At 40.1% G+C, this 24,403-nt stretch overlaps 1 protein-coding gene and 1 long non-coding RNA gene across 2 annotated transcripts in view; one reads left to right on the top strand and one right to left on the bottom strand.

Moving 5' to 3' along the window:
• The first annotated feature begins 372 nt into the window (after nucleotides 1–372).
• LOC113028295 (uncharacterized) overlaps nucleotides 373–24,403 on the top strand; it is a 34,165-nt gene continuing 10,134 nt past the window's right edge. Inside the window, exons 1-3 of the long non-coding RNA XR_003273222.1 lie at nucleotides 373–709; nucleotides 975–1,021; nucleotides 4,763–5,214. This is a non-coding gene — a long non-coding RNA (uncharacterized LOC113028295). The remainder of the gene's footprint in view (nucleotides 710–974; nucleotides 1,022–4,762; nucleotides 5,215–24,403) is intronic.
• chst15 (carbohydrate sulfotransferase 15) lies at nucleotides 6,064–19,771 on the bottom strand. The gene is made up of 7 exons (XM_026178456.1): nucleotides 19,190–19,771; nucleotides 17,485–17,824; nucleotides 13,594–13,734; nucleotides 10,071–10,227; nucleotides 8,676–8,832; nucleotides 7,132–7,279; nucleotides 6,064–6,586 (listed from the first exon to the last, which is right to left on the bottom strand). The coding sequence occupies exons 1-7, from the start codon at nucleotides 19,628–19,630 to the stop codon at nucleotides 6,387–6,389; spliced, it is 1,584 nt and encodes a 527-aa protein (XP_026034241.1). The 5' UTR covers nucleotides 19,631–19,771; the 3' UTR covers nucleotides 6,064–6,386.

Raw genomic sequence — 24,403 nt, 5'->3', positions numbered from 1 at the left:
ACACTCAGTCCAGATGTCCATACCTTTCCTCACTCACGCTCTTGCTCAACCAAAGGGTTTCCAGGGAAGGCAGGCTGGGGTCCAGGTAGGTCTGTGCAGGAGGAGATGGAGAACCAACAATTAGCCGCAGAACCAGGGAGCACAAGGAAAAATATCATAGAGAGCTGGGCTACACTAACTGAAAATAGCACAACAATCCAGCAAGGACCAACACTCCACTGAGGCCTTAAATGGTGTCAGGGGCAATTAGCCAGAACCAGCATCAGGTGAGTAGAAGGAGAGTGAGGCTCTAGGAAGGCACAGGTGTCCAGACGCCACCCTAGCAGAGAAGTTGAGTAACACATCTACAGCAGAAGCTTGACACACCTGGTATGGTCTTCTGCTGTTGTCACCAATCACATTCAAGTTTTGACATTACATACGTTCACAGATGGTTTTCTGAATACCTTGGCTCAGTTGTTCCTCTGAGCTTTGACATTAACAAGGAATTATCACCCTGAGAATTACTGGCCAATGGATATTTCTCCTTTTCTGACCATTTCATTGACTGTGTGGGAAAATCCCAGATTAGCAATAACGACCATGCCATGCTCAAAGTCACTTGAATCACCTTTCTTCCCCATTATGATGCTCGGTTTTAATTTCAGCAGGTCATCCTGACTACGTCCATGTATCTGCCATAAGAGGTTAAACAGGTGTACCTAACAAAGTGAGTTAGCGTATATCTACCTACTGCATATTTCTATAGTAATTTTTTTACTGATATTGTTCCATCATATTCTAAGTAAACTACTTTATGATTTATGACACTATTTCATAATTAAACCACCCTGCATACAACTGAAAGCTAATAATGTTGCATCCGGACAGTATGGAGAAGAAACAATTATAGAGCCTTTGATGCTACTAGCTAACTGTTTGCAACATTTCACCAACCTGGAATCTGATTTTCTTTTTCCTTCCTGGGATTTTAGTGACCACCTTTCCTGAAGGAGCTGTGGGGAATCACGTCTTCACGCATGTAAGTTTATTTGCTAATATTTATTTGTAATACGTGTTATGAGTTTCTTGGTGGCTTAGCTTGGAGTTTTGTTAGTAGCCGCTAGCACTTGCAGGCCGGTGTTGCTGAACCTCTTGCATGACGTAATTCTGGGATTAATATTGCAGTCATTTATGAATTATTACACTTATTTTAGTTAACTTTCTATGTTTTGGTCTCCTATTTGTGCACTATAATATTTATGTTATTGGTTTGTTTGAGTATGTTTTGTGTTGTTTCATTTTGCTGCATATTTCCTGCTGTCTTGTTTTTTTTTTTTGGCTCACAACACTAAAGGACAGTAATATGTGTTGACTCTAGGAATGGAAATATGACAGCTTGTGCTAGAATATTTCACCTGATGCTTATGTCATCTAAGAATCAGGCAAATAATAGCTCAAAAATCCAACTTAGACCAATGCTACTTGATACTCTATATTTAGCTGGATTCCTTCCAACCCTCAGTGTTTATGTGCTGATAATTATGCTGATAATATATTTTCTAGATGTTATAATATCTACAGCTGATGCTGATATTATTATTATTATTATTATTATTATTAATATTATTATTATTGTCATCCAAAACATCCAAATTAAATTCAACCTTGTGCACCCAATTCTTGTTTTCTAAAGTTATTAAAGAAGAATTATTGCACCCTGGAAAAAGAACATCAATAAAAAAAATCAATAAAAGCCCAAAATTGCCTTTCATGCCCATGATAAGTGTATGTTTCATACTGTAGTCTACATACTGTTACATGCCCGGGTCGTAACTTATGACCACAACCCACATGCACATTAGTGCACTGTATTTCCCTTATAGTCTTTGTTGCCCTTTGCCCTGCTATGCTTGCTCTGTCCAGCTCTTCTGCTGCACACTGCAGCATTTCATAAACTCCACCTACATCAGCAGGATTCATCTGTGGGCTAAATTTCAAAGTTCCCCTGAGCTAAAGTTTAAATTCCTCATTCTCCAGCTTCTGCAGTGCTAGTTTTAGTATATACCTGTGGGAAGTGTTGAGATCAGAACCTAAATGCCAATCTGTTCAATGTTTGGTTATTCATTAAGAAAATTGAAATAGTGTGATCTAAGTGTGCATTTCAGAAAGTCTCTTCTTCAGTTTCTTCTCAGTCACTGTAATCTGTATTCCAGATTAGGATGAAAGATACTTTGATAATATTTGTGAATTCAAAGACAACTGAAATTGGTTGGAGGCTCTCACTAAAGCCAAACTCCTTCAGCCAGTCATATACACATCCAACTCTAAACACAGTATGCAAATGACTTGGAGTCACTATTTTTCCATTCAGATTGTCTTGATTTCAGTGAGGATAAAGTAGCCAAAATTGCTGGCACTTCGGGATTGCAGAGTGAAAGGGCTGCATTACCTTTTGAAAAACAGCAGCGAGAAGTAGAAGATCTCATGTCGTTAAACTGTTAAGCTCAAGTTTCTCATAGCTATTTGGGTCAGGTTGTCTTGAAGTTAAGATGGAAAACTACCACGGAATCCAAAGTACCATCAGGGTGTACACCCCACCCCTGGCGTCGTTGCCCACCTCTCAATGTTAAATACACGTAGACATTGAGGGCTAGCAGGAGGGACCATGCGTTTACCTGCTGCTCTCTGGCAGGTAGCTCCATGCCCTCCTGGGTTTTAAATGCACCTTAGAACACACATGCATCAACACTACAATGAGCGGGTGGAGGGAGGTTTGGAGTCTTCTCTCACCCCCATTCTCTGCGACCTGCTGGAGCGGGGGGGGCTAGGAGGAGGAGTTGGCCGTCCGACTGCGGTCTGGAGTGTGGGGCCTCCCTGCTGCTGCGGAGTCGGGGCGGTCTGCCTCCCCCCACCGCAGGGAAAAGGGTAACACCACCTGGGTCTGGGTGCAGTTCCCCCCCTCCAGGGGCAAGGGTACCTAGACCCGGTTCGTAGAGTACGCTTGGGGAGTGTGATCGTGTGTACAGCGTCTCTTTATGTCTGTCTCCACGTTGGTTGAGTGTGGAGTAAGTGCATATGAGAGCATGAGGGTGGGAATGGATGTTTGTATATGTGTGTGCCTGTATGTCTGTGTCTATATGTCAGGTTGGGTGTCAGACGCCACCTCTCTGGGGACATCTCAGGCCCTCCCTGCCAGTGGCGGACTCCCTCAGACATCGGTGCGTTGGTGGTTCTTTGTGTCTGGGGGTGGGCTTCCAGGTACACACCGGCTCACTCCTTGGCGGCCGCTTATCGGGGCCTGGAGCCTGGGGCTCGCTCGGGCCACTTCGGAGGTGGGGTGCCCCCGGCCTCTCGGCCTGGGGCTCGGTCACTCAGGCACGGCTGGCTGCCGGCGGAGCTCACGGGCGCGTCACTGCAACTCCCCCTGGCTTCTGCTCCACGGCTGCTGAGTGAGCCCTCATCTGGGACTCTCCTCAGCTCTTACTGGGACAGTGGCGCGGCTGCCCCTCTGTTGGTCTTCCTTGATCTCTTGTGTTCTGGGGGCCTCTGGATGTCTGGAGTTTTGATCTCCTCCATACCTGCTTCATGCCCTGGAGGACGGGGCTGTGCCCCCCCCCCCCCACGCCCTCTAGCAGATCATTACATGAAGGAACCTTTTAAAAAAAAAAACAAGCGCGTCCATGCTCACAGGTGTACACACGGGTGATCACACCCACAAACTACACCCTTTTTGGCTCCTACCTCAAAGCACACTGTGTTCTGTTGATCTTATGTGCTGCACAATAATGTTTAATATTTAGTATTTACTGTCATATTCCCATATATCATTGTGATGTTGTTTATTCTATTACTCTTGTTCTCTTCTGCTTGTTTTCTTTTTTCTTTCTCAGCAGGTGATCCAGGTGATTGATATATGTATTTTTTTTTCTGCTCATTCTGTTGGTTTTTGTCTTTTGCCCTTCTCCCCCGTCCCTCTTCTCAACTGTTTCTCTTTCCCTCTTTCTTTCTCCCCTTCTTTCCCCCAGTCAAGTCTGTCCCGTATTCAGTAAGTGAAAATAAAATAAACAATAAAAGGTGAATCAAATGGACCATTACGGCAAGGCTGGGATGGTCAATTTGGTAAAGTAAATCCGTTGGGTATCTTTCTTTGCCTTTAGACAACAATTCTGATGGCAAAAGAGCCAAATGGGACAGGCAAAAAAAAAAAAAAAAAAAAAGATGGAAAACTATAAATATTGTCAGGAAAGAAAAATTACTGCATGATTTTTCTGTTTTTTTAACCCATATTCAAAATCGAGGCACATTTTCTTAAAGCATCACAATGTTTAATAATAATATTCTCATTAATGATGGCGTTAATAATTGCTGTAACTTACTAAACGTCCTGCTAAAATCGAAGTTACAATTAGGTATAGTTAAGTCTTGTCTGCCCTCTGGTGTAGAGAATAGATTGTACTCGAATTTCATTTTCACAGTCTCATATTTTCGTAATTGAAGTCATGCAACATTGTTTTAAAGACGTGAAATATTGTTTTTTGGGGGAATTTTTCTGGCAATATTTTGCTCCTTTGTAGGTGTGCTTCTGTATAAACTGTGAAATTATTTGCATTGTTAAATTAATTTGAGCTATGTGTTTCAGCAACACTCTGCAGCTACAGAAGTCCAAGAATAAACAATGCTATCAATCAATTTTCCCTCGAGTTTGGGCCTTCCTCCAGACGTTGGCAAAGCGGTGACTCATTCAGCACCACTTATTAAAAGAGTATTTTTTTTACCCTAGAGATAATCCAAAAGTGGAGGAGTGGACATTGCAATCGTCTACATGCTGCTTATGATACTGATGACCCGACAAGACAGACTGCATGTAAGACTGTGCAGTGCTCTGTATGATTTGGTGATGTTCAGTACAGGAGCTCCACAGGAGACTGTGCTGTCTTCCTGCTCACCTTGCAAACCTCAGAACTTCTTTGTAAGTTTGATTCATGCCACCTGCAGAAATACTCTGATTACTCCGCAGTTGTTGGATGAGGTTGGAAGTGGAATGAGGAGCAGTACAGAGCACTAGTGGATAATTTTGTGGAGTGGTCTTGAAGAAATTGTCTTCTGGATGCAAATAAAGGACAGAGGACAGCTATAGAGCTTGTGGACCAGAAATGCTGATGTGGCGGAGGAGCACCTGGACATCCATGTCAGCAGCAGGCTGAACCAATACAGAGGCTGTATGCCAAAAAGGTACGAACAGGCTCTTCTTTCTTTTCTATAGAAAGAGATGATTTTTCAATGTGTACAGCAAAATGTTGGAGATTTTCTATCAGTCTGCTGTGATCAGTGTACTGTACTTTGCTGAGGTCTACTTGGGGAGCAGCATAGGAGGTAGTGACTCCAGCACTGGTTAACTAATGAGGTAGGCTGGTCTGTGACTGTACAGAGCCAGCCCAGAAGCTGTGATGGAGAGAAGGTTACTGAACAAACTGTTATCCATTATGGATTATCCTGACTCTCTGCACCTCTTACCGTACAGGCAGCAGAGCACCTTCTCTAACAGACTGATTAAGCTCTGCTGCAACAAAAACAGATACAGGAAATCTTTCATACCACATGGACTATTATGCATAATACAATATAACTATCTGGCAGGAAGTCATCTGCCAGATAATAAGTCCTTCAATTTAATTCAGAAACTATTTCTTTTAATTTCCTGTCAAAATCTCTGCTAACATTTAACATGAGACAAACCATTGTATTAATTTTGAGGATAACATATATTCCATTTCACATCTGTGTTTTTAACCTTTTAGTCTTGAATGAGGCCAATTTTAAGACTGCAGTTACACCTTCTTCACAGTAGAGGGCGCTGTTGTTTCACTAATCCATTGTGCCCCTACAAGCTCGTTTCACTATGCCATATTTACAATCCTTCTGATAAAGGTACAATCAAAGTAATTTGTCTCTGTGAGTATAGCTATCTTGGAAGAAAAGGACCAAAACTAGTAGATCTCATCTTTTCTCATCTCATCTTTCAGTCCTGTCGGACGTCTTCCTCTTTAAATTAATTAAACATAAAAGAGACAACGTAATATCTTCAGTTTCACTATTTAATTTTGGTACATCTGGTTAAAAAAAAACAACAACAACAATCAGGGCCAAGAACAACTCAACTCTCGCTCACACACTCTCACACAAAACCACCACACTTGCTTGTGCTATTTTTCTATCGTTGATTCATCTCTGCTTTTATAACTTAAAAAAATAATTTAAATAAAAAAACATAGATTTTATTGTTTTTGTTTTTTAATGGGCACTTGAGAGAGATGAAGTCCAAAGGGGCTGGTTGACACATCAGTGGTATTTTTTTTTTCTTTCTTTCTTTTTCTAAAATAACAGGAGTTGTGATGTTGGGATGTTCAGAGTTTAGAGTTATTCTCCCAGAGGAAGGAGTCATTCTGCAGCACTTTGGCCAATTTTTCATTGAACGGTGTGTAGAAGTCCCGCAGGATGTCTTTAGTGATGGGCAGCATGGGTCCTAGGTTTTTGTCAGCTGGCCTCCTGGTGTTTGACGCCGGGCTTCTTGTGATTTCTGACTCAATTTCTTTTGTCAGCGGCCCTGTGAAAAACACAGAAACATTTCTTTCACACCCCCTCGTTCTGGTCCACTTATTTTGATTTTGACGCAACACTAAACAAATGGAACAAAATAGTGAGAAAGGCAAAAGATTCTCTGGAAGGTAATCACACCTTAGATGGTGTTGGCAGCTCTTTGAAGAGCTAAGTCTGAGCTTTGGGGCAATTACACTGTGGGATAAACCAGTGAGTTCAGAGGAAGGAAGCTTCCACAAAGCTGGAAGGGGCTGTTTTTGGCTGTCATATTCATACACTCAAACCTGTGTGCGTGTGTGGTAAACTGTTCACGATTACTCCTAAGTGGAGATTTTATACTCCCGTATTCTGCATCGACAGATTTTAATTATATCGTTGCATGCCATTTTAAAGTGACATTTGTTTGCACAGGTTTTAGGTCGACGCATTCGTTTTTCTAATAATCACATTCACTGCTACACTACATATCCATATTTGTATGTATCTAGGGCACTGTTTGGAACTGTACTGATCAGAGTCCCCATGACTACACTTACTCACTTGTTCACTTACCCAGGTTAAGGAACTCGAAGACTTGATGCATTGTGTATTTCCTGTTAGAGGCATGGTCTTCCAACCTTAGGACCAGAATTTGTTTCCTGCTGAAGATGGTCAGCCAGTCCATTAAGTACACAATGTATAAGCCAACTTGCAATCTGACCTGAGGGCACAGAAGAAGAAAGTCAACATGAGATAAGAAATTCCTATGCAAGGCACTTTTTCTTAGCAAAGTGGTGCATGCATCCTCTTCTTTAAGGAGATAAACAGGTGGAGGGAGGAAATTTTAACTGCTTTCTTTTTCGTCTTCTCCATGAATTCGGCTCAGTGATGCTAGATGCTGTGTAGGCATGTAAATGTGTAGTGTTTATTATTTGAAGTGAGAGAGGGAGATAAGAAAGAGGGAAACCTGCATCATCATCACAACCAAACTAAATACTTTACGGCCAAACATTATATAGTATTTCAATTTAGTTTTGCATCATAATAAGGTGATTTTCCCTCTTTTGTAAAAGTGCAAATTGAAATAATCTAAAGATTTAATAATCTTTAAATTATTTTCTGGTCAAAACAAGTATTTTAAAGATCTCAACTTGGGCTCTGGGAACACAGGATAGACGTTTCTTTTAATTTTCTGAGGTTTTATTTGAGACGTAGATTAAACCACTACACAATTCATCAACCCCAGAAATAAATGAGCACACTGATCTTTTGTGAGATCTCATCAAAGCATTTGCTCGTAGCCTAACCCTTGTTGAAATTGATTTTTGGATTCCTTTGTGACAGTTCACTGCAGAACAGTAGGTGTGCACAAAATACCCTGTCCTTTCGCCTTTTTAGCGAAAATTGAAAGGCCATTTAGAATCGATGATTACAAGCCAGCTCAGCAATTCCTTCTTTGTTAAATCAATTTGGTACAACAGTTTAGGTCAGACGTGTTCTCATGCTGGGGTTTATTTGTTTTTTTTCTCTAAGACACTAATCCAAGCTCTAAAACCTTTATCAAGAAACCACAGGCATGAGAGTCTGCTGTAGGGACAGCTGTAATGCTTCTCACATGGGCTAATAACTCTTATAGATATTTGCGGATGAACAATTAGGTCATCGCTAGAGAGCAAACATGCTTATGAAGGGCCATAAAGACTGTTGGAGAACCTCTAAATACAAGGCAGCATAAAGGGAAAGCCAACAGAGGACAATCCTCATCCCCATCTCACACAGTCTGCCTCAGGGTGCTATGAGAAAAGCTGACCTAACACCGGCCCGGGCACTGGCTGGCACTAATACGTGGTCCATGAGTAAGAAGCAAGTTCACAGGAAAACGAGCTTTTGTAGTACACAAAGAGGCTTGAGGTGTTGAACTGCTCAGTGGTCCCACAGTGCTGCCAATCCTTTCCATTAAGTCTGTCCTGCGAACTTTAGCGTTTGCTAATGAAGCACGGACTTCTCTCCATCTGTCTTTTCTTACTTTCTTCGTTCCCACCAGCTAATCAACTGGTCACTAAGTGCCGCTTTTCAGCGGAGCTTTGAGACAAAAGCAGGAGGCGGGGAACACTCACTGGCATGGCGTTGTTGACGGTGGTGTTGTACACACAGGAGCGCATTGTGAACTCCGTAAGGCACCCCTCAAACAACTGCAGTGACTCTGACACCTTCTCGTGGAAATCCTCTGCAGACTTATTGGCACTACCAAAGTAAAGGTAGTCAGAGTACAGCCTGCAAGACAAGAGACAAATTTGAACATGGAAAAGACATCTCATTATGTTTCAGGTTTTTGTCTTCAAGCATTTACAAGCTGTAATATCACAGATATATTTCCTCTTCTCTGGTATTTTTAATATGTCTCCTAATTAAACTGTAGACAGTCATCATATTGGTCCAGCAAGAGGAATCCCCAGTGCCTCAGCCTCCTCTGACAGCAAATTATTTTAGCTTGTTAAGCCAGCCAGATGTTTATTGATGCTGGCACTGGTCTTGACTCTTATCTCTGTCATCTTAGTGCTTCCATTATACTTCTGTTGTTCTCTCTTAAAATGAAAAAAGATATTTCGATTTTAATTAAGCTGCCAGATTAAGTGACAATTAAATGAATCAAAATAATCATTTGGGGTTCAATTTACTAAAAATTGCTACTCTTGTTTGCTTTCAGCCAGCCCTTGTGAAAGATTTCTCTCTGTAATTAATTTGATCAGTCAGTAATGGGTTCCAGAATTGACAGGCCTTCACAGAGAAACCCAGATGTCCAAATTAGGACCTACAATTTGGTATTTTGTCGTTTCCAGTCAGTCTGTTAATGTTTTGTATTTAGGCTTTTTTTCTAAGTCAACCAAAAGTATTCATAGTGAACTCAACTCAGTTCTTAATGGTTGACTCTATGACTGAAACATGTTTCTGCCCATATGTCAAATGAGAATGAAAGGGAATTGTGGCGACACTGATCCATATAAACTCTAAGTTGCAATTTAGTTTGAAATGTAAGATCGTATAGAGGAAATGCGGTACAGGGTGTAAACTGATCTCACCTAATAAAAATGACACAGCTAATCTAATTGAGCATGCAACTCATTTTTTCCTAGAATTGTTTCGGGGGAGAGGTTCCACGGGCCACGATTTGACAGACAGAAGCAATTACAGAGCATGCTTAGACATTCTCAGAAGTAAAAATCAACATTAACAGCGTTAAGAACCCTCCCCACCCCCGTCTAAACACATTATCACACAGGCATTCAGCTGTAAGGTCTCCACATGTCTGATAAAGGCATCATAATGATACTTTTGTAGCAGCCTGTCTGAGTAAAAGTCAACACATCTCTTGTGACAACAGGTCTTTTGTTTCTTATGAACCTGGAAAATGTCTGTCTGTGTCAGCAGTGTAAACACTTATGATAGGGGTGCAAAGACATGCACATCAGAACTAGATCTGCATCATCGCTAGCAAAGCAGATTTCTCCCACCTTTCCACTGGATCCCTGAGCATGACAATGAAGCGGGCATCAGGATGCAGGGCATGGATGAAGTCCTGGATAAGGAAGGGAGGCTCTCCCTTTGTTGTGTTGTCATAGAAATATACCCAAGCGTTGTTATCCCACATGGTGGATGCGCTGGCTTCTCCTGGAAAATACAGCCACAGTGCTTCAAGTAAAAACATGCACACATACACAAAAATATTGTGCAGTCACAGACACTTTTAGTTTTTAGTGTAAGGCTCATTATTTGTGTTTTTTGTGTATTTTTACCAAATATACACAGTACAGGATCCCTGTTAAATTACATCAAATTACTGTTATATGTGTTATCTTACACCTAATAATCTAAAACAACATAAAAACATCATACTAATACACTTTTGTATTGTTATTTTAGCGTTACTATTCTTATCACCATAAACGTATTTTATTGTAAAATGTGATGTTGATTGATATTTAAAAAAACAAACAGAATTTGGTATCTCGTTTGGCTTAAATGTAAACTGGCCAAATGTTATTAATCACTGAAAGTTGGGTTTTAGATGGTGGACAATACAAAATAAACAGTTTGGTTATTAAGAAATAATGGGCATGTATTGGGAAAACCATTGTTGTTGTTGTTTTTGCAACTAATTTTTAAGCCTATTTTCATTTTTCATTTCCGTTTTAGTTTGTCATTACCTGCAAATGATTGTCTGAGATTTAAATCGCACGTTGTTATGAAACTTGAAACATACAGCCTCTAAATTAAAGCTTGAAGTAAAACATGAAAGCAAAGGTCAATAAAATGAGATGTTCTAAAGCAAGTGCTCAATGGGAGAAAAAAGAAAGAAAAAAGACAAACAGCAAGGGCAGCTAAATAGTACAATGACTGCAGTCTTCAAATCCTTGTCCAGACTGGTGCTCATACCAAGTCAGAGGACATTGTTTCTCAAACAATTTAGGACCATAAACTTTATCAAGCCAAGCTGAGAAATGATATCCTGGATTCATTAGACTGTCTGCGCCTTCATTATCCTCTTATCTGTGAAGCAAAGCTGTATTTGGAAGGAACACAACAGGAGCCTTATCTGCCTCCCTTCCTCAGAAAAAAAGGGACGATAGCCAGGGCCTATTTTTTTGCGATGAAAACGGTGAGAGCGAAACAGGATCACTGTTAATGCTGTTAACACATAAAATGATACACACTGTGATCAAGTCTATTTAAAGGTCTCTGTATCCATTAAAAGGGCTTATTTTGGTCCAGAAGGAGGGCTGTACAGGACAAACAAATGCAGGAGCCAGACTGGTCTCTCTGGTGTTTCATAGTGGCTGGGTCTTGGCCGGGGGTTGAAAAGAATCAGAAGCCCAAGATCCTGGCCATAGGCCTGCGCCGTGCTGGGCTCTCCCAGGGCATCGTGTGAATACTGAGTGGGGTTTTGCTCCCCCACACCCCTCTAACTAGGATTATTTATTTGAAATCGCAAACAAAACAGTGCAACATGCTAAGCTGCACCCAATGCAGCGAGCCAAGTGTGAAAAGCCTGTTGTTGAAAATTGAAATCAGTTTTTCTTTGTGACCGAGCAATTTCTTTGACACAGTGTTTAAGCGATGGAGGGGGAAAAAAGACAGAAACAGATAGTTGCAGAGGGGCTGGAGACATGATATGCAGATAGAGGAAGGAGGTTTGTAAGACTTCACCACCCCACTGCGGGTATTATTGCTGTCCTGACACACACACACACACACATTCACACACGCATGCACACAAAACAATGATTCCCTTATACAGCACTTCAGTGAAGTGGCTAAGTGAGGCAGACGGAAGTCCAGTATTATTAAGCTGTTAGAGCCTCTCTTTAAGGCTTAGTCACTAGCTCGTTTAGAAATACCTTCCCTCACTGAAGTGAAAGTGGCTGCTACAGAGCGGCCCCATGCTTCATCCTCACTACCTGCTGCTTTAATAGTAGTTTTGTAATATTGGACACAAGATTACAGGCGAAGTTTAAAGTGAGTGTCAGGTCACCCCAGGCCCAATGCTATTGGCTGCAGCCCGACGAGGGCACAGAATGCTGCAGGACCACGTTCTATAGATGGATCACAACAGATACATGACCCGAGTAATTAATAAGATTCTCAGTAGAGAGTGGGGAACAATAGCTGTTCCCTGAAGCAGTGAAAGAAAACAGGAAGACAGAGGTTACACTCAACAGGAAATGTTTCCGCTTAGAAAACTACCAAGAGATGCGATTAGCAAGAAGTCAGGCAATGTTTTACACACTATCGCCTGTATCTTGTTGGCTTAGCTACCCAAAAACATGTTATTCTGATGATAATCAGTCTGTAATAGTTGGGTATTTTTTTGTGTGGGGAAATGCTGATATGCAGTTTCCTGTCATAATGTGCAACTCAAAGTTTGATTTACTGTGCTTGCATAGAACAAAAAGTGCAATATGATATTCAGTGTTTGCATTCTGCGCAATCTTAGTTCATATTAAATGCAAAATGTAGCTGGGTCACTTTGGAATATGAAGGTTTTGATGACAGTTAGATTTGAACTGGATCAAGGAATGATTTGTTTGAATTATACCTGCTCCTGTCACCTCATATTACTCACAGTGTATTTATTCAAGAGACATTTCATTTAAGAGCATCAGTTCTTGTTTTCTTGTTCAAATATTGCAACAGTCCGCTTCAAAACTTTGCCTTTGGACTCAAATAAACCACATAGATTTGTTCGTCTACTGCGCAAAATTGTATGTCTGCCCTGAGACGGACTGCTGCCCGCACAGACATCTTGTCCTCTAACTGAACCTCTATATCGTTGCACTCAAGTCATTTCTGTTTGCTTGCAAAACTTCCACTTCTAAATCTCTGCTCCTGCTCCCAGCATTTTGCATAATGAGTGACAAACCAATTGCCAAGTGGTTAGTACTTATATCACATGGCTGCTAATCATCTGAGCAATGGGTACCAGGTTTTATGACCTTTCCCTGCTCTTTGGCAGTCCTTGTTAGATCCATTAAATTACTGCAATGGGACATAAACCAGGAAGGTAATGTTGCTCACATCCACTGGAGGCTGCTGTGCAGTAGGCATAGGGCAACTACAGTATATGTAGGTATTCAGTTGTGCTGACTGTTTAATTCTAAAGATTATAATCTTCCATTGTATAACTTTTAAAGCCTTTGTTAGCAAGTTACAGTAGCACCAAGTAGAAACGACACAGAGTGAATTTTCAACCACCCGGAAATTAAACTAGATTTGGGCCAGATGGTGGATTTGAACCAAGGACCTTCTTACTGTAAAGACCACCATGCTGCCCAAAAATATTTTAAGTCTATTTTATAAATCTCGGTCCCAATATGCTACTAAGACGATAATTATCCATGTTATCCACACTGGCTAACAACTAGTGGTGCAGAGCCCAGTTGGAAAATGCTTCAATAAATTTTAATTCGAAGTGTTGCAATAATATATGTTATAATAGTTTCATTTCTACAAATGGGAGCTGGCTGTCATCTCACTTACCTATGATCATATCAGGTTGGCTGGATCTGCTGGTATTTGCTGTGAGGTTGCCCTGGATTTGGTAAGCAGCCTGATCGAACAAGTCCAAGTAGTCTTCCACTGGGTATCGATCATGGAAGCCCTCACTGAGACGAATGATACCTGACAGAGAAAAAGATGTTGACTTTAGGCAGGTATATTTTAGAATTTTTTGCTAAGTTATTACACTTAAAAAGCTGTTGGAGTGGATACGTTGGCTTTAAATGGGATTCTAGAAGCAAAAGTGGGTGTGTTTTCAGTCCCGCCTTCTTGTTTCTCTACATGTGTTTCTGTGCTCACACTAAAGGGGGTCATTAGGGTTTTGTTGTTGTCCTGACTGCAGGATGACCTAATAAAATCCAAGTAAAGATCCAATCCAAATTCAGCAGGGAGTACTGTCTCTGCTCACTTTCTCGTCTTTCCAATTAAAGGCCAATGTCAAGTTAATCCTTAAAATGCAGGACTAGCAAATGTGTTTTCCATCTTAGCTGCTGTGGTGTACATTATAATTATAATTTAGTAGGCTATCGTGGAGATATGGTTTAGGACTTGGGAGCATCCATGCAGCATAAGGATAATGAGGTAACTCAGGCGGCTGTTACTTTCAGCGATGCTTTGATGGTGTCCTATTAAACCACCTTTTCTTAGGAGGAAAAACATGATTAGAAAACTCAAGTAAACTCTCCAAACACCCAGTCTGCATCATTACTCATCCAGAACAGTCACACTTGTATGAGGTGTGATGGCTCTAGCGAGTCTTGCTTCAGTGCTTTTCTTTTTTTTCCCCCATCCCTGTGCTTTTTCATATGAATTAGGCATAGAGCAGTTTTCAAATAGGCTGTGTTTCTTGATGGGAACTGTACACAACAGACACATCTGCTTAAGATTCAAAATGCTCCTCCAAGAAAGTTATGTAGCACGGATCGCATCAAATCACCTTTTTACTGCATTGACCGAGCAGCGCCTCGAGGGGGATCGAAATAAATAAATACAAAACAAGACCATTTGAATTCTGAGAGCTCTCAAAGGATGTCTTAAGAGAAAAGTGCTGATTAGCAGCCCGAAGTTCATGACTAGAAGGAATAGAGAGAAAGAAAGTGACAGCAAAGATGAAAGCGCACCCAACGAGGGGGAACAGTAACTGAGGGGGACCTGTGTCCTTGGGATATAACTGCATTTGCTGCTATGCAACATCACAAGCAGCAGAAAACACGGAGCATGAGGCAGACAAATTAAGGCAAACAACTCATCCACAACCCACAGCTTTACGAGCTTCAAATAATTATCAACTCAGATTAAACCCAACACATTAAAATAAGTATTGCATGCAGACTGATCAATCCACCAATTAGGTTTTGTGAGTCTCGAAAGGATTAGGGGCATAGTCAGCAACTGGATAAACTTCAAAGGGATAGATTTGGCTGTGACACTTAAGCCTCTTTTGATATTTGTGGTGAGAATTTGGATGATTTTTTTTCCAAAGATTGTGGCCAATACTGTATGTAGTGCCCTTAACAAGGAGTACACCAAAGCCATGAGTGAATTTATTCAAATCATTAAGTAACCTTTAGACAGACAGCTGCTGGAAAAATAAAATGTCAAATTAGTCATTGTTGAGTAGAAGAATAGCCCCCATCCCCAGAAATCACAGTGAAAATCGAGCGCTCGTATTGCACTCGTGTTATAGCGTAGCTTCATTTACTAAAAGATAATTATAAAATAATCTGAGCACTGCATATACAAAATTCAGTATAAAGCTGTTGTGTTATTGACTTCTGATTTTGAAATCAGAACTGAAAACAGAGCCATCGGTCAAAAGGCAGATCGCTCCCCTAAAGTTTAACTGCTGGGCTTTGTATTTCTTTATTTCAGGCACACATTAGTGAGACGCACGCGCTGACTCACTCGCTGATGTCCGCATCCTGGGCTGATGAAGGATTCCCATTATTCATGAGTCTTAATGACTCTTTCAGTATCAAAGAGAAACAAAAAAAACCTCATAGGTATGATGATCTGCTTGTTTAGAGACAACAATGCAAGAGAGAAAAAGAAATCTTGGCCTACTTAAGATTTTTACTACAAGCCTTATTATCAGCTAAATTTGTAATTAAAAATATTTCAGATGTAAGAGGAAATCGAGTAAAGCCTTCGTGGTGTCTAAAATCACTAAATCAAACCAAACAAGCGATTTAACATTCAACTTAAGGGTGTCCAGAGGGTTTTCTTCTCACATGAGGTGCATTCAGTCTCACTCCCGGGTCTTGCGTATCTTTTAATCCCATCTGTGATGGTGTGGTGGTTCTTTTTACATCACAGATGCTCGTGGAGGAAGAACACCACAATGTCAGGCACACTGTTAGAACTGCCATACGACCCAGATGTCTGCTGCGAGGCGGCTCTTACTTCTTGACGCACAGGGTTTTCTCTTTGTTTGTGCAAATGACTTGTTCGAGTTACCACCTGTTCAAACGCCTTGAGTGCCAAAATTATAAGCCGGAATTTTGGCAGTAATTTGTGTGCGTCTAAACAAACAAGCCAATATATTAACAGATAGTGTTAAACTCTCCATGAAATTGGCCAGTATTTTCACTATTTATCCATTATTTATTCAATATTCTATCCAATAAGAAGTAACAACTTTAATTGCCTTTATGCAACAGCTCTATCATAAAATGGAAAGATTTGTTGTGTAATTAAATAAACCTATAATTGCTCTGTTACTCTTTTCAAGGAGAGTGTAAAATTCAAATTTATGCACAGTGGGAACAGCCCAAATGATGCACCTAGAAGCTGAGGGAAGCAAATTTCACGGTAGAGAGATGTGTCGCAAGGAGCGACTGCAACATTAACGTGCTAAACAAGTGCAAAAAAACAGCATGCGTGGGTTCAGTGTGCCTGAAGAAGCTTCGGTTGTTTTTATGTTCCTTTCAAGTGCTTTCTACCACAGAGATAAGTCTATGTCACAGATGACAATAAAGCACAGTTAATCTAGATCCTTCTGCGTATAGTTCTAGTCGAGCTGTTAATGAGCTTTGTTAGCACATAAGCTTAACCACACATACCAAGATGAGAAAGTTGCACTGGTAAGAGTCTAATGAAGGTGTAGAAGTACGCAGGAGGGGAACAGGGAATGGTTATAATTCAAATTGCTGCATAAAGATTGTAAATATACAATTAGGGATGTTGATCTGGGTCAACTCTCAGGCAGAAAATTAGCAGTTTCTGTTAATTGTAGTGCTTTTGTTTTGAGTATTAATTTCCCTGTAATTATACTGTAATTGCACTGGGAAAAGCTTATATAGCACCTTTCTTCTTAATTTTGAGCACTGAAAGCACTTTCTACTATAAGTCTCATTCACCCAGTGACACACACATTCATACAGTGCTTTTATCTATCCCTAAGCACTTTTATCTAACATTCACACAAACATCAGGGGCATCAGGGTTCAGTATCTTGCCCAAGGTTACTTGGGAATATAAAATATATTAATATAGATACATAATACGCTGGACAGCCGGGGTAGAAATTGGTAGAAAGCCTGAGACAGCTGGAAACTGAACTATATGGAACTAAATGTAAAAACAAATACATAAATGTATATTTGTTTCAGAAAAGTCTTACTCTAACATTATTGTCAGTCAATACCCAAAGAACTCAAATTACCTACTAAAATATGCAGAAACTGTGCAATTCACGCATAAAACAATATGATGATAGTTATAGCATAGACAATTTCAATATTATGTCACTTAGTGGTTTTGTGGGGTCCACTGAGGCTATTTTACTGCCAAAATAATGACAGTGACTTGAGCTTAGCATATGTCATGGTCCCAGGCTCCCTTACCGCTCAAAATTACGTGTTCCTTACTCACCAAAACGTTTGCGGGTCCACCAGTGTGGCTCTTTGAAAGTTGTGAACTTCACGTCCGGGTGCAGCTTTAGTCTATCATACAGGTCTGTTGTGCCGCACTTTGGCTGACCAATGATATAGAAATAAGGAAGGCACCGCATGCGGTAGAGTTTCCTGTTGTGATGAAGCAAATGTTCGTGGAAAGTGTTCCTCAAGTGCTGGAAAACTGTTCTGAAGCGCCGCGAATAGCGTCCATATAAGTTTGTCCTGTATGGGTCGGAAGTGATATTCCCAGTGTATTCCTCATACCAGCAGGGGTTCTTGACACCAGGCAGAAATTTGCGAGGGATAACAGAAAACATCTGTAAATGCAGAGAAAGCAGGTTGCATCAGTCTGTTAGGCCATTTAGACATTTCACGCAAAACTTTTTGTAAACTCTCAATTATCATCGCACGGTAGAAGATGAATATGTTTGGGGTTTTTTGTATAGCCTACAGACCATTATTTTGGTAGGACTAGGCAAGCACTGTGTGCGTTCATGACAAGTTTGTGCAGCTAGAATGTGGTCTCTGGCAAATCAGACTTATAATAAATTAGAAACACAAGCAAGTGGCTTCATGCTAAATTTGTTGAGCAATGTTCCAATAAACACCAGCACACTCTATCATATCTGTACTGCTGATGCTCAGCCACATAGTCCAACCATTCATACCTTTTTCCTTGTTCTGGAGGCTTTTTTGCATTCAGTCTGGTCTTGAATAGTTAAAACGAACATTAGCTGAATTGTGTTTGAGGGACTGATTTGGCCAGAAGGGAACATTGCAATTTGTGGCCATAAAAACAATCTAACTCAGATCCATTATCCACCCTCACACTCACAAAAAGAGCTTCAAATTCATTGTTGAGTAAGTGTGGAGGTGCAAACTCACAAAATGTTAACTTTCATTCTGGTAATTTTGTAACCAGATTAACCTCTAATCTCATCTCACACTTTCTGGTAGCACTACACATGAGCATGCATGCATTCATTCATATTGTTAAGATGTTATTTTTTTCTTTTTGTTGATGAAAGGCAGCAAATAATCACGTCACTATGACTTGCTTGCACTTTGTAAGACGTGGCTACTTTAAGGACAATTAATGCCGGATCCATCCACAGATGCAGTATTGATTGTCCTGCAGCCAGTCTCTCCAATTCATTAGGTTGTTCAATAAGAAATTAGTTATATTGCAAATAGCCCAAGCACAAGCCATTATCATTACGATTAGCAATTAATTGAACTAAGCTTTGAGGTGAGACGAACAGTAAGAAAGCCTCAAGGCCAACATGCTGAAGGACCTCGAGATGGCTTTGAGCTTAAGGGGACCTATGTAATTATCTGGTTTGGCATAAAGAGTTATAGAAGGATTTCAGTGCAGGTTTATCTCTTTATGAATTAAATTAGACACTGTAGCCAATGGGGAATTACACCAGAGTAGCCGTATTCAGCCCTGGGTAGACAGCATGTAGGCAGGAATGCTGATTTCAATCACCTTTTCAACACATTTAATTATAGCACAAGGCTCTTCGGGCTGATTAAAGGAGTAATATAAATAGTTATATAGTACTGAAGTATGAATTTAATCAGTTTTAAATAAATCAATTTTGTGATAGCATTTGATATCCAAAGCCAAAGTCCATGCGTTAAATTGGAAAAAGAATATATAGAATAATTTGGATACTCACATGTGGCTCACTCTTAACCAGTGCTTTAAGCTCCGGAAGCTGTCTACTGCTCCGAAACTCCACCTTAGATGCAATGGATTTGACCACCATTTTAATATGTATGTAATCCTTGACCGAGGAGAGATTAAAGGTTAAAGGTCCTGGGCTGACCAGGCTGCTGAAGTGATAGGGAGAAGGGGTGAGGAGAAGGCCCTTTTTGTCCCCAGTCAGAATGTATGAAGCCGTGATGAGGAACATGACAGCCAGGCCAAACAGGAAGCTGTAGACACGGATCTTTCGGAACCACCCCAGGTTGCTCCATCGTCTTGGTAGATCCCGTTTTACCTCCAGAACTGCAAACAGGTTCATAGGTGTTTCATCCACCTGCAGGAGTAGCGGTCTCTTGCGGTAGTCCTCCACCGTGGAGCCCAGCAGGCTGTACTTGTAGTCCATCTGTGTCATGATGTCCACAGCCTGTGAGTCCCGGGCGTCCCAGCTCAAACACAGGGAGGTGTTATGGAGCAGGAGCCTTTCAGACAGGATGTTTTGAGATGGGTAAATAGCCAGTAGTTGATATCCATAATGGGTTATGGAGAACAGCCCACCTCATCCACTGACTTCTGCTAACTAAATGGAGAGAGACAGAGAAAGAAAGAAAACTAAGTGCGATGACTAGGTGTCAACATTATCTCACTGTTTTCATTATCTGGCTGAAATATTGTAAAAGAGCAGAATTATTATAAAAAAACTCATTTAAACCTCTCTGATTGTGTGAAATGTGATTTCTACGTAGCTGACGCTGGTAACTGTGCAGGGGCGGATCTAGCAAAGTTTAGCCAGGGGGGCCGATAGGGCATTAACTGGGAAAAGGGGGCACAAAGACATACTTTTCTTTCTTATTCTCATTTAAAATGTCTAGCTTTTAATAAATAATTATCTGACACCCAAAGTTTTAATTTGATGTAAAATGAATAGAAGTCAATTACTGTATATAGTGACTATTAAGTCTAATATATATACCCTAGTAAGCTATAGTACTTTTTCCTTTGGGAAGGTACCATCTGTGCAGTCTGCAATTTTGTTGAAGAAAGATGTTGAATCTATTTAATATTTCTTGAAAAATAATTGATTTCTGTGCATTTTTTTTCACACTGCATCAAATTAAGGTTGATTACGTCGATTAAGCATCATGAGGTGGCGCGTGAGGGGTGGTTCCCTATTTTTTATTTATTTATTTTTGTTGTTGCTGGGAGTTGGAACCCTATTAGTTAGGTTGCTTAATATTTAAGCTAAGTACTCTTTAAAATACCAGAATAGGGAGGATGGTGTAGGTCTAAGTTTATTAGATTGATCAGTATTGCTGAACTATGAAATATTTTTTTTGTATACAGGTATAACAGAATAGCTTTAGTGTAGTTGTTGTTTTAAACTTGAGTATGAACTTGCAGACTTGCAAAATGCAGCAAGATATTTTAAAAAACAGTTTTGTTGATTAAAAAACACTATATCGGATTCATATCGGTATCGGCAGATATCCAAATTTATGATATCGGTATCGGTATCGGACATAAAAAAGTGGTATCGTGCCATCTCTAGTTGCTATATTGTAATTACCTGCTGTGAATACGAAGAAAATATAAAATTGCAGCAGCTCACAAAATGTCAACATTTCTACCTCAACAAAGCGGTATAATCATGAGAAAAATGTAACTAATTGGAATGACTTCTTAAACTTCCTGTTTCAATCAGACATTACAGCAGCGCTCTACTCATTGTCCATCCTCCCATCCTTCCTGTGCATTGGAATCACAATATGGAAGAAACGATAAGGATGAGAGAGACATTCAGCCCAGAAACTATGAGGCTCTCACGGGGAGGGACATAGATATAAGAGATACGCAGCCGGGCCTGGACCACAGGAGGGATTATATTATCAGAAAATAGTATTCCTCACTGTGAAGTCACTTGGATCAACACTCACCTGCAGATAAAAAAGAACGCCAATGTCTAAAGGGTGAAAGAAATGTTGATCTTTAAAGATAATGCTCTCGCAGTACTACCTTCTGGTTTTATCCTTGAGGTTTTCTTTGTGTCTAAAGGTAAGCCATAATGATTTGCTCTGAACAAAATACAGCAGGATGACAAAAAGGATACTTTTTAAAAGGGTGAGCAGAATGATTTTATAGCTGAAGGCTTTGGAAATGTTTCCCATCTTCACACTTGGAGCTGCATATATATATATATATTATACCCATGCAGTTGAAGCTGATGTATGCCATTCCTGCTCTTGCTCGCATACATCATAAGATAAGGGCACCGTGGAAGTGAGTCATTGCTCGTCCTCACAGCTGCTGATATTGTCTACCCCCAGCTACCCATTGCAGCTCTATATTCCAGCAGCTTGCAGGCAGAGCTGATAAGAAGACGGAGTGACTGCCTCCCTGCTCAAGCAATGTCATTTACCCCCCGCTGGGCCATCAGGTTCACCCCACAGCAACAGTCTTTCTAGGAAACAGGTGTCGAAATAACAAGCTCTGCTCTGAAAAGGTTCCTTTCCAACCTACAAGAAGTTCACCTGACAGTACCTTCAGTTTGGAAAAGAAAGACGCAGATGTAAAATATGTTTTTGCTTTACGCCAGCAAAATAATGGATCTTAATCGATAGATTCTTCAGTTAAAGGATTGTACACTATAATCACAGCACTAAAGTTAGGATGACATTTACAGAATTAGACCTAACAAGCCCGCTGATTACTGTTGATGAGCATATCACTCTTCTGTATCACTCTGTTCTGTTCCTTTATCAGTCAATTGGGGGTCATGGCAAAGACTACAAGGATGAAGGCAAAGAAAAATGGTGCATGAGGGTTACATATGAAGAGAGATCGAGACAGGTAAAACAGATGGATGGAAAATGCAAAAGCAAATAAGGGACGGTGTCATTGACACAACAATGTCACTCTCAAGGGAAGTTGCATCTAAATCAATCAGTCAGCTAGCTGTAGCAGTGGGTGACTGGCAGCTTGACAAATCTGCTATACTCATAAAGCAAATATGTTGCTCCTGTCCATCAAGTATGATGAAATAGCTTAACTGGAACTGAAATATGTGTAGAGGGCAGTGGACAAAGAGAACACAAAGTTGCATCATCTACCTTTTTCAGCTGATAAACCTTTAAATCTGTAATAATTAAAGCATGGATTTGAAGACTATCTGCACTGAAGGCCACCCGTCACATTCATTTTTCCACCTTTAGCATCCTTAATGCCTCTGAACACTGCCTGTAAGAAAGTAGCTGAAAAGTTTTTTTGCAACTAAGTTTTAAAGCATTAGTAATAATTCTTTCAATAATGTGTAATTAATCTATATTAAGCATTAAAAAATCTTAAACTATTATCTGGCCACTAGCTATTCAGTTCAATTCTTCCTATTAAATTCAGTGTACTGATACTGTGTTGCACCAACAACAAAAGTCAACCAAACAAATTTAAAGAGGAAACACAAAAATCTAGGTATAGTTTTACTGCTGATATCTATCTGTACTGACATCTATAAATAAGAGAAACACCCTTCAATCATCAATATTATTATGGGTGTTGACTTTGCATAGTTTGTTCACCAGCTTCCCTTGGCAGCACACATGTTTGAAACGCCACAGACACAACAACCAGCTGAGCAGAATCGCGTGAAGCATAAATAAAAAAAAAAAAAATACAAATAAATATTATGGAAATCTGTTTATGTTTCATGTCTTTAAAAGAAGAAGAAAAATGGCATAAGAAATATTGGATTTTTTTTTTTTTTAATTGACAAATATTGGTATCTGTCCTAAGAGTCCTATTGATCGGGCTCCAATGCCCTGCAGCTTGTGAGTAGTGAGACTAAACCTCTTTTGAAGAAAGAAATCTCATCTGCAAATATGTCTTTACTCAAATGTAATGCAAATGACTGTGTGTGTGTTTTTTAAAGATAAAACTTGATATCAGACTAGGCTGAGATGTTTTAGCTATGAATAAAAAAAAATTGTGTGCATCTATCTGAATAGAACAGATTTGAGTGCAATATAGTATAAAACCATTTGTGTGCGTGTTCTAGTATAAAACCTGTTGAAAAGCTTTTTGTGCGTGCATCAGTACTTCATTTTCAGGTCTTTTTCAAACCACAGAATAATAAGACAGGATAAATTTGATAATACGATTTCGTGCTTTGTAAAATTAATAATGATCACTAAATATTTAATAAATTATTATCGCACAATCAATATCACCAGTAGTTTCAGATTTTATTTGAAATTGGCACTGAGAAATGAAATATCACTCATGTAGGGAGACCGCAGGTCAGGAAACTGGTTTGGCTGGAAAGATCAAACACATAACCACACAGATAACTCAAATTCATAATAACTGTAATTAACTTTGAATACATAAGCCTCAGTAGTAGTGGTGTACGTGCTGCGCTGACGGCTCCTTCCCTGTGTGGTACAAATGGAATTGGCCACAGTCTTAATAACTCATGAAAGCGAGGCCTCTCCATACTATCTACCCTGTCATTTAGGGACATATCAGCACAGCCAATCAGGCTGATTTGTTTAAAGTCTGCTGTCTGCTTTCCTCCAAGCTTCCCATCCCGGCTCTGGAAAAAAACAGCCCTCCTCACACCAGCAGTTAATTGCTATTCTCTTTTGTACTTTCCCTTCTTTCACAAACAATTATTTTCTTTGTGTTTATTTCTGTCAATACAAAAATGTTTCTTTGTGTGAAAAGTTGCTGTGTGTAACTCATTTTTTGGCCAATCTGAATCTATTGTTGGCGATCACTATCACGCTATTGGCTGTAGCAAATCAAATTTAAACAGGCTATGCTACAGCTTTTCTAATGTTCTGAAGATGAAAATTTGCTTTCTTTGGTATTGATTTTGCACACACACAAAAAATGGAAAAGTGGTGACACAAAAGCAACATGTCCATGCGTTTTGGTCTCATTCTTAGAGAAAGCGAATGACAAAAACACTCAACAGCCCTTTAACCATTCATTGCTCAAACCACAGCAAGGAATTATTGTTATACCTGGCTGGAGAAACAGTCTGTGTAGCAGAGAGTGCACTGTCCTACTTCCTCAGCTCTCTGACATTTCAAATGGTGGAAATTAATTGCTGGCCTGCTGATGGGCCGTCTTTGTTTTGATTCAAAGCAAACCAGTAGTGCTTTCTCAGGCTACGGAGAACTCACAGGAAACG

Source organism: Astatotilapia calliptera, chromosome 8 (genome assembly GCF_900246225.1).
Source record: "Astatotilapia calliptera chromosome 8, fAstCal1.2, whole genome shotgun sequence".
In the NCBI taxonomy this organism is placed as follows: Eukaryota; Metazoa; Chordata; class Actinopteri; order Cichliformes; family Cichlidae; genus Astatotilapia; species Astatotilapia calliptera.
The sequence above is the reverse complement of the archived record's forward strand: the minus strand, read 5'-3'. Positions and strand labels throughout refer to the sequence as shown.

Bases quoted from the DNA above. Each gene is read 5' to 3' on its own strand.
- chst15 (XM_026178456.1), bottom strand. From the start codon at position 19,630: ATGACACAGATGGACTACAAGTACAGCCTGCTGGGCTCCACGGTGGAG. The intron at 13,735-17,484 runs GTGAGTAAGGAA...TTTCTCTGTCAG, and splicing joins GTGGACCCGCAAACGTTTTG to GTATCATTCGTCTCAGTGAG. The intron at 6,587-7,131 runs GTAAGTGAACAA...TGTTTTTCACAG, and splicing joins CTTCGAGTTCCTTAACCTGG to GGCCGCTGACAAAAGAAATT.